We start from the raw sequence: 11,213 nt of genomic DNA on the forward strand, positions 1-11,213 counted from the left end.
TTGCGTCCCTCCAGGGGATGGGCGGGGGGCGGAGGCGGAGCTTCTGTGCGGTAGCGCCGGTCCCGGCTCCCGGTCACGCCTCCTGCTGTCCCGGCTCGGGTAGAGCTCCTCGGCGGCCCCGCCCCCTCGCAGCCCCGGCCCGTGCGCAGCGGCTAGTGGGGACCGCAGTTGTGTGTCCTCAAAAGGAGGCCGCTCCCTGCCCAGAGAGAGGCTTGTCGTCGGGCGGGCAAGCTTCAGCGACTGTGAGGCCTGAAGCTCAGCCATTTTTTTTTTTTTTTGGAGGGGGTTGCGGGGGACGGGGAAGAGGAGCGGTGCGTCACTTTAAGAAAATGATTTTAAAATTCCAAATGCAAAATTGCCGGAGAGCCTCCCTAGGCCTGGGCCCGAAGCCTGAGACTCGCGGTATACCCGCTCCTGAGGGCTGAGGTGGGCTCCTGTCCTGGAGTCCTGCTTTTAGGTGCTCGCGGGAACGTCCGGACACCCACTCCTCTCACCCCAACGTGGGCTCCATTGTCTTCTAGGCTTTCATCGCCTGATGAGTGCTGGGCTAGCGGATCCCAGCAAGGCACGTTAGGTGTAAACGAAGGCTTTTCTGTGGACCCGATTCTAATTAAATGCTGTTTCTGCACACCTGTGTTGGTTGTAATGGCGTTTGCTTGGGATGCACCACCTTTGGTGGGGATCAGACAGCGACATTAGATGTCGAATCGCTTCTAGGGGTTTTGCTTGCCAGTTGCAGGAATGACTCCTTGTGCTTTCTCGTTTCTGGAAGGTTGCCTTGCACGATGCTATTCACACGAAGGGTCCTTATTAGGAACTTTTTGTTTGTTTCTCTCGAACCCTGGGTACTTGAAAGCAAATGAAAAAGCTGTCCGGAGTCTAATCAAAGTGATTTACATTATTTGAGGATTGAATTAAGCCTGTATTTTCTTCCTCCCTCTACCCCCTCTATAGATGTTTGTATATCGATTACTATCCATTGCTGTTTTAATGAATATCTTATTTTAAGTACCACATAGCCACTATTTCAAAATTATGTTAACATCCACATAGCTATGACAGTACACTATTTCAGTACTCAGATTTGTTTCTAAGATTTAGCCATAAAATTTCTTAAAAACAAGTCTAAACTTTATACAGCTCTCTTTAAAGGTTGAGTAACTGGATAGTAATGATGAAACAAAAAGAAAATAAATGCAGCAGTACTCTATTTCAGAGAGACACTATGTGCCAGCTTCAACAGAAACTCCTAAGTCAGAGTTTATGCAGTTACACATATGTAATATGGCTTTCATTTAGTATTTTATAAAGTTCTGCATACAATTGTTTCCTTATATTCTGTGAATTTATTTTTATATTAATCACTTGATTTTGTAAACATACAAGGAAAATGAATGAAATGTTCAAAGAATGAACTGTGTACCACAACACAGAAATAGTGCTTTTCTGTCGCCAAAATTGGCACAATGGACTTGTGAAGGAATTCCCTTTGGACTAGGTCCACTGTGGATGGCATCCAGGGCTAATGTTAGTGGCTAACGTATTGTTCCCTGTAGGGTTATATGCTTCCTTTGAACCTGGCAAACCACTATCAGCTGTGACCGTCATCAAGGACATTGATAATACTTAAAGATTAGTAGTTTTCTGTGTATATTTTAGTGTTATAGACTGCAATTCCAAATTAGACTTGCTTTTAGTGTATCATTTTACACCGTTAATCTATAATTCATTACCTGAGCACACCAGGGGAGGTAGTGTTGTAAATTGTACACTGGTAAGCTACTCAGTGAAACCATGCTTTGTATTTTTAACGTGTATAATTATATTTAAAATCAAGCAAGACTTAGTTTTATGCCTGATTTTTTTTGAAAACATGGATTTGTTATCTGAGGGTTGCAGTTCATGACGTTTTAATACTGTATTAATATGTTTGCTGCGGCTACCAAGAGCTTTGTCAAACAAGTTGGAGATGGAGGGAGATTAGTTCCCGTTCCAAGCCTCAGTGAGGCTGACAAATACCAACCTCTAAGTCTGGTGGTAAAAAAGAAGAGATGTTTTCTGTTTCCTAGATATAAATTTACTTCAACACCCTTTACGCTGAAAGATATTCTTCTAGGAGACAGAGAAATTTCAGCTGGTAAGTTTAAATGTCTGTTTGGGAGTGACTACTCATTCAGTTATATTATTGGTAATCTAAACATAGGTTGTCTGTGCTACCTATGTTCATAATATTTATGTATTTTCATTGATAAAAGCAACTCTTATTACTGTGACAGTAATAATATTGTTAACAATGCCTAACGTTTTTATAGTATCAAATCTCTTATTGGTTGAATAATTTCAAATGTATTTTATAAGATTATTTATTGTATAATTTAATTTCAGTTATTTTATAAATTGTTTTAACCAAATCAACTTAGAATATGACATAATAGTATATTTCTTCATCTATAAAATAGGGGTATTATTCAGTCTTGCCTATCTCACATGGTTAAATGTGATGAAAGTAATTTGTATTTATTTTTTGATTCAGTTACTACAGTTGGTAAGCTGAAATGTATTAACAGGCTAATATTAACATTTTAACAAATTTTTCTTATAAACACTTGTTTTTCTTTCAGCTAGCCAGTGGATCTTGATGCTTAAGTATGCTGTTGGCTGAAAGAGAATTTGAGTTCATTTAAAGTACTCTAGATATTTATTTTTCTTGTTGTCAGATTAATTGAATTGCTCTTTTTGTTTTGTTTTTTGCTGTACGCGGGCCTCTCACTGTTGCGGCCTCTCCCGTTGCGGAGCACAGGCTCCGGACGCGCAGGCTCCGGACGCGCAGGCTCCGGACGCGCAGGCTCAGCGGCCATAGCAAACGGGCCCAGCCGCTCCGCGGCATGTGGGATCCTCCCGGATCGGGGCACGAACCCGTGTCCCCTGCATCGGCAGGCGGACTCTCAACCACTGCGCCACCAGGGAAGCCCTGAATTGCTCTTTTTAATCTTGGTTTAAGATGTTGCCATTCTCAACATTTGGGTAATCAAGTCTTAAATGGTAAATTAATGTGCTACTATACATATTTACATTAGATGAATTCAAGACATTTAAAATATTGATTTCCTTTTCTTAAAGGTGTTTCATCTTATCAGTTACTGAATTATGAAGATGAATCAGACGTTTCACTTTATGGAAGGCGAGGCAACCATATTGTGAATGACGTTGGGATTAACGTTACTGGATCAGATTCAGTTGCAGTAAAAGCTTCATTTGGTGTAGTAACCAAACATGAAGTGGAAGTATCAACATTACTCAAGGAAATTACTACACGGTCAGTATAATACTTCCATGTTTTTATTAAATATTTTAATTATATAAACTTCATTACAAAGAGTGCTTAAAACATTCGGGTTATATTTTATTAGAGTAATTTGTTTGATTTATTTGAAATACTGCAAATTAGTAATATGTCCAAGCTTTGGATAAGTGTAGATATCTGGAATCATTTGGTTTAAAAAATATTTAATTGCTCTGCAAAATCACTTTGGCTCTGCCGCATTTGCTAAATTATAAGATTACAAGACTTCAAGAATCTGCTTGCAGCAAATACACTAAGAGAGTCTCCTCCAACAGATTCCTATAGTATGCATGTTTTAACAAAATAGGAAGGAGAGGCAGATTATTAAATTTCTTTTGAGCACACCTTCTGATTTGTATTAGGACTGCCTTGATTTACTTTTAATTAAGGTGGATCGTGAATAGTAACACATGATAATCAAAAAATGTACTTGATTATACATAGTTAGATGTTACAGATTCTTGTGAATGTCTGTCTTCTTGATTTTAGAAAAATTAATTTTGACCACAGTTTGATACGTCAGTCAAGGAGGAGCAGAAAGGCAGTATTGTGTGTGGTCATGGAAAGCATCCGAACCACACGACAGTGCTCACTGTCTGTGCACGCTGGAATTCGTGGGGAATCCATGAGGGTAAACCATTAGACTCATTAGACTTCTCTTACTAAAAAGCTGCAATGGGAATTTTTTAAGTATTCAGTTTCTAATGAGCCTTGTGTATTTTGTCAAATGTTGAGATTAAAAAGCTGCAATTGTATATAGGATTTTGCACACCAATGGTTTTGTTTTAGAATATGAAAAAAAATCCAAGAAAATTTGAATTATAAACATGTAAAATAATGTTAGAAAACACTAATCCTTGTGAAATAATGTGTACAATGGAGTCCCTCATATTACTATTATGCTGTTTTAAGAATACAAATTGAGTGGTTATGTTGAGTTCTTTGATTTTATTTTTAAGTGATACAGTTTTTACTTGAATTTTAAAAAGTTGAGTTTATATTTTTATATTAAATTAATTTTTCTAAAATAATATTGTTAATGGCCAAACATGCTTCATTCAATGTTAAGTTCTTTAAAAAATATTGAAAGAGGGGCTTCCCCGGTGGCGCAGTGGTTGAGAGTCCACCTGCCAATGCAGGGGACACGGGTTTGTGCCCCAGTCTGGGAAGATCCCATATGCCGCGGAGCAGCTGGGCCCGTGAGCCATGGCCACTGAGCCTGCGCCCGTGAGCCATGGCCACTGAGCCTGTGCGTCCGGAGCCTGTGCTCTACAACGGGAGAGGCCACAACAGTGAGAGGCCCGCGTAACACACACACACACACAAAATGTTGAAAGCTATTTGTGTTTAATTTTTAGCTCAATTATGGTATTATTTGTCCTTGTCATTCACCTAATAATGACGCATAATAATGACTTGATTTGTTTTATTAAAATGAATTATTAGAAAGATAGGGTACAATGATAATCGTTTCAAATCTTTGCAAATGAAGGTTCTGTTCAGTGGCTACATTTAGGTGCCCACCAAATTGTTTAACATTGGATCATTTTGGGGGCATGAACTGAGTGAAATATTTACTTAATTGTTGGTAATTGCTTTGGAACAGTGGACAGAATAGGCTAAAAACAACTGTAGCACTTAAAGGCAGTTGGTTTACAGTTGAAAGAAAAACGTTTCTATGCCAGAGAGCATTACCCATGTGGTAGCACTAATCATTGGCTCTGATACAAAGTAACTGAGAAAGTAGTGAGAGGTATTTCCTAATATAGATCACAAGTCTCCGATGGACCATTAATTTGGATCTCTGCTAGAAACAGTTGAATTCAAGTAGGAGCATTCTTTGCTTGTAGGGGTGGGGATGTTTGTTTTTGGTAGGATTGTAGGGAATGTTTTGTTTCTCCAAAAATATATCCTTATGTGTTGTGCTCCTTAACCATGTTATTTAATTTATTTAATATAGTTTCATTTTATGGATGAACAGAATACCAGGGGAAGGGACAAAGCTATTGTTTTTCCAGCACACACAACCATAGCTTACAGTGTTTTCGAACTCTTCATTTACTTGGATGGTGCCTTTGGTGAGTGATTTGCATGAAACACCAAAATGATTATATTTTTAAAGAAGGATTTAATGAGAATCTCTGTCTCTTTCTGAGTGTCTAATAATAGAAGAGTGCTGCTCTCAAGTACTGTCAATATTATGTTTGGGTGAAGTAACTGGGAAAGACCCTCCAGTCCTTGCTTACTCATCACCTCATCCCTGTTTCTTGGGGAAGGCTGTAGTCTTCCCACCACCCACTTACAATTATAGTTAAGAGTGAGAACACAATCCACTGACAGTATTTCCTTGACTTATATGGGAAAATAAAAAATTATCGTCTAATAGGTAGCTTTTGATGATGGCAAATAGAGTAGGTAGACAGTAAGATGTCGAAGGTGTCAAGGCATCCAAACTAGGGTACCCAAAGACAACCTTTCTTCCGGTTTTCCTTTCATAGACCCAGCTCCCCCAACTCCGGACTTTCCCTAAAACCTTAAAGTTACAAATAATTCCCCCAAATTGTCACCTTATATAATACTGCAGTGCAGCTCAGTTTAAATTTCTACATTTCACAGGTTTTAAGATTATTAGACCAGCCAGCTCAAGTCTAGGTGTAGCCCAAAGGAATAGGCAAGGGAGCCGCTTAGCCATGGTGATTTATGAACATTTTTAGACCTGTTTTTGTTTCTGCAGTTCTGTCGGAGGAGGGAATAGGGAGTCCAGAAACAAATCATACTAATTAAATTTTATCTCGGACACTAAAGGGTGTAGGTTTTTTTGTAAAAAAAGATGTATTTATTTATTCTTTTGGCCGCATCGGGTCTTGGTTGCAGCATGTGGGATCTTCGTTGAGGCATGCGGGATCTTCGTTGGGGCACGCGAGATCTTTCGTTGTGGCGCGCAGGCTCTTCGTGTCAGCACGCGGGCTTCTCTCTAGTTGTGGCCTGCGGGTTTTCTCTTCTCTAGTTGTGGCATGCAGGCTCCAGGGCACGTGGCGCTCGGGTTCCAGAGTGCATGGGCAACTAGAGTTTGCCTCACGCAGGCTCTCTAGTTGAGGTGCGCGAGCTCAGTAGTTGTGGCTCGTGGGCTTAGTTGCCCCGCAGCATGTGGGATCTTAGTTCCTTGACCAGGGATCAAACCTGTGTCCCCTGTGTTGCAAGGCGGATTCTTTACCACTGGACCACCAGGGAAGTCCAAGGGTGTAGGTTTTTACAATAATATTGATCACTAGAAGTGTAAACTGATAGAACTGATATGTCCATCAAAATTTTAAATTACATATATTTTAGCCTTATTTACACTTTTAGGAATTTATCCTATAGATATACATATATGAAATGATGTGGGTATAAGGATAGTCAGCTCATAATAGCAAAAGATTGGAAATAACCTTAAGGTGTATTATCAGCAGCTAGTTGAATAATGGTGCATGCACACAATAGAATACTGTGAAGCCATTAGGAATTATGTAGCACTGAAGATCCTGACATGGAATAATCTCTATGATATTTTAAAGAAATGTGTATCTATTTGAGCCTAAACAATTTTATATATATACATACTTACATACATATATACATATTCTTTATGCATGTAAAATATATGGAGTATTTCTGGAAGTACACACAACAGTAGTTACCCCAGGGTATAAAACTGAGGCTGGGGTCAACGTAGAGACTTACTTGTCACCGTATCCTCTTTTTGTACTCTTTGAATTTCGTACCATGTAAATGTTACCTTTTCTAAAAATATGTAAAATTTAACTTAAAAAAATAAAATGAATGGCACATACCAGAATTCAACCACAATTAAAACTCCCAATAAAACATGAGTTGTTTGGGCTTCCCTGGTGGCGCAGTGGTTGAGAGTCCGCCTGCTCCGCCTGCCGATGCAGGGCATACGGGTTCGTGCCCCGGTCCGGGAAGATCCCACATGCCACGGAGCGGCTGGGCCCGTGAGCCATGGCTGCTGAGCCTGCGCGTCCGGAGCACCCCACAACGGGAGAGGCCACAACGGTGAGAGGCCCGCGTACCGCAAAAAATATATATATATGAGTTGTTCAAATTATAACATCTTCTAAAATTATTTTTTTATAGACCTTTGTGTCACTTCAGTGTCAAAAGGAGGATTTGAAATGGAAGAAACGGCAACATTTGCACTGCTCTACAGATTGAGAAATATACTATTTGAAAGAAGTATGTCCGCTGAAGATTTTTTGCTTCTCAGATTAACACTTGAGGTTATCTCTTCAGTAATACTGTCTTAAGAATTTAAATTTAAAAGCCAAATTTCATGACTGATGGTTTAGATTCACACATAGTTATAATTGCAGTTTGGCTATACATTTTTTATTTGACTTTTAACACATTTCTTTTTTTGTCCTTTTAGATAGAAGAGTGATGGATGCCATTTCTCGTTCACAGCTTTACTTAGATGATCTTTTTTCTGACTATTATGACAAATCTCTCAGCATGAGTGATATTTCACTCAAAGAAGGGACTCATATCCGAGTTAATTTACTTAATCACAGCATTCCAAAAGGACCTTGCATACTCTGTGGCATGGGGAGCTTTAAAAGGGAGACGGTTTATGGGTGCTTTCAGTGCTCTGCCGATGGGCAGAAGTATGTGAGACTTCATGCAGTTCCTTGTTTTGATGTTTGGCACAAGAGAATGAAATAAAATGGAAAGTCAATGTATCTTGCTGGTGCTTTAGGTGCAACTGTGCCACACACCTTTCCAAAATTATCTAGGTTTGCTTTGATGAGTTGTAGCAAATTAAAGAGGGAGGGGAACAAGAAATTAACCTGTCTGGCATCATTTTTCCCATCTATAACGTGGAGATGATAATAGTGTCTACATCATAAATTGTCATGAGGATTAATAATGTTTATATTGGAAAAGGTTTAAATATAAAATTCAGAATATAGATATTCCTTCATAAAATCTGCCAGTCACTTTAGAAGTATATTTTGGGATTTAGTCTCATTTTACATAGAAATTTTCTAGATATCAATTTTATTTTTAGTTGGCTTTTAATTCAAGATCTAAGAATGACAAGAGTACACAAGTGGCAACTTTATGGTGCTTTAACTGTTGCCCTAGGTCTGGTAAAATGAGAAAAATGTGTTAATAATTTAATGTAATCCTAAATGTTTAATTGTGGTATCAAATTAAAAGCACACTGAGCTCAGTGTGGGGTTTTGTGTACACAATTAAAGATGACTGATAGTGGTAATGGGCTGCCATTTTGTGATGTACACATATATGTGCTCGCCAGCTTTGTCTTTATAAAAACTCACTACAGTCATTTTAAAGTTAAGGCAGCTGGGGCATGTTTATTTCTTTTCTCCTTTGAAAATGTTTAAAACATTTAACGTATTTAGTTCTGTGAGACCTTTTGCATCTACTCTGTAAGACATCTGAAATTTTTTTATACACAAGCAACCTAAATTATTTACTATACACCATTTTAAAATTATTACAAAAATACTATGTTAAAGTTCCAGAAATCAAATAGTACAGCAGTCACTACTAGGCATATGCCTATGAAGTCATTAGGCAATTACGTAAATACGAAATAGTTGTATACTATATGTATGTGGAAGGATTAATATTTTATCTTTTAAACTATTTAAATGTGATTAGAATTTGAGTAAATCTCCATGTTCATTTACCATCATCTATAATTTTTTTTTTTTTTTTTCGGTACGCGGGCCTCTCACTGTTGTGGCCTCTCCCGTTGCGGAGCACAGGCTCCGGACACGCAGGCTCAGCGGCCATGGCTCACGGGCCCAGCCGCTCCGCGGCATGTGGGATCTTCCCGGACCGGGGCACGAACCCGTGTCCCCTGCATCGGCAGGCGGACTCTCAACCACTGCGCCACCAGGGAAGCCCTATAATTTTTTAAAACATAAGTTTAGGGACTTCCCTGGTGGTGCAGTGGTTAAGAATCCACCTGCCAATGCAGGGGACGCGGGTTCGAGCCCTGGTCTGGGAAGCTCCCACATGCCGCGTAGCAACTAAGCCCGTGCGCTACAACTACTGAGCCTGCACTCTAGGGGCTGCGAGCCACAACTACTGAGCCCGTGTGCCACAACTACTGAAGCCCACACGCCTAGAGCCTGTGCTCTGCAACAGGAGAAGCCACTGCAATGCAAAGCCTGCACACCTCAAGGAAGAGTAGCCCCCGCACACCGCAAGTAGAGAAAGCCCGAGTGCAGCAACGAAGACCCAACGCAGCCAAAAATAAATAAATAAAAGTGATTCAATCCATTTAGTGTTTTAAAAAAAAACCACCATGAGATAGCACTAGGTATACTTGAAGTATTCAAAATCTTCAAATTGCTAATAGTAAGCTTTGGTGAGGATGAAAAGCAACTGAAACTCTCATACTAGTTGAAAAACAAATTGGTACGATTACTTTGGTAAACAGTTTGGCATTATCTGTGACAAAAAGTCTCTCCTTGATCAAACTTGTCGGGCTCTTCTGAGCCCTCTGCTTGATTAGGCCCAATGGCGCCCCCTCACCACAACTAGAGAAAGCCTGTGCGCAGAAACGAAGATTCAATGCAGCCAAAAATAAATAAATAAAAAACAAACATAAGTTTAAAAGCACTTGGTATGAAAACAATGGGACAGAAAGGTTAGAATTAGAAAGTTGGTATCATAGGATAATTTCCATTTATAGCCTTCACGGTATTTTTGTTTTGGGCCGAGTATATTATGATTCAGGTGCAAATATGAGTATACTGATCAAAAAAACCTCTAGTGACTTTTATTAATATGGATATAGAGAATGGGGGCAGTTTCCAAACCAAAACATAATATTGTATTAGCAACTTAGTTTACTTGAACGGAGCGGGTTTTTCTGAGGGAAGTAAAGGGATGAAAGTTGATGATTAAGTGAGGAGGAGTTATAAAATTGGGTATAGGAATGAAGAAATATAGGGGGGAAAGAAAAGATAGTAAAGGTTTTTATTTTACAAAGTGTCTAACTGTGCTATGCATATGTAATATCCACTAATCTAGTGGTTTTTGTGTTGCCCTTATACTTTTAAATTATAGGATTTCTAGCAGTATATTTAAAGAGGTTAAAAGATGAACAGTGAACAATGGTTTGGAAAGAGCAAGTTTCAGAAAATGGAAAAGACTTTGTTTTGAACTCAGTTGGTTTTGAATAGAGCTATTTACTGCCTAACCACACTTTCTACATACACAGTAAGTAAATCTTACATGTTCCAATAAATATGTATCCTTTCTTGGGTACCAACATGATTTTCTACAGCATCTCTTACCTCTTATTCTCAACATGTTGGACCACAATGATTTGACCATGACACAAAATCGCCATGGCACTTTACATCCTCATCTGCATCCTCATTTGATATCCTCATGTGTAAAATAAGTTCTACACATTTATCAAAAACTTGATGGCATACCAGTTTGTAATGCTCGTTCATGGTTAATAACAAGAACATTGTGAGAAGTGACATAGGATAGAGATACCTAGAGAAAGGGAGACTAAGAAATAGCGTAGCATCAATTTAAAACTATCAAGACAAAAAGTTAGGGATGGTAGATATAAAGGCCTACGAGAAGGAAGAGGCGTATAATGATGTCTGAGGGAATGCAAGAGTCAAGAGCAGTACAGACTTTATGATGCCTGCTCTAAGATAGAGGCACAAAGCCTTTGGTCTGATGAAATGTCTTTCAAACATTAGTCATTGGAACAAATACCTAAGGCCAGAAACTTGCACCAAAAAGTACAGAGACTGTGTTGAGGCTCTCTGACAGAGTTATACAACTAATACTTTCCTGCATGTATACT

At 39.1% G+C, this 11,213-nt stretch overlaps 1 protein-coding gene across 1 annotated transcript; it reads left to right on the forward strand.

The window, feature by feature from the left end:
* Nucleotides 1-59: 59 nt before the first annotated feature.
* Nucleotides 60-8,638, forward strand: PJVK (pejvakin). Its single transcript, XM_033423651.2, has 6 exons — nucleotides 60-2,137; nucleotides 3,121-3,316; nucleotides 3,833-3,974; nucleotides 5,304-5,421; nucleotides 7,481-7,579; nucleotides 7,773-8,638. Exons 1-6 carry the CDS (start codon nucleotides 1,927-1,929, stop codon nucleotides 8,063-8,065), a joined length of 1,059 nt encoding a protein of 352 aa, XP_033279542.1. The 5' UTR covers nucleotides 60-1,926; the 3' UTR covers nucleotides 8,066-8,638.
* Nucleotides 8,639-11,213: the final 2,575 nt, after the last annotated feature.

Source organism: Orcinus orca, chromosome 7 (assembly GCF_937001465.1).
Source record: "Orcinus orca chromosome 7, mOrcOrc1.1, whole genome shotgun sequence".
NCBI classification, from domain to species: Eukaryota; Metazoa; Chordata; class Mammalia; order Artiodactyla; family Delphinidae; genus Orcinus; species Orcinus orca.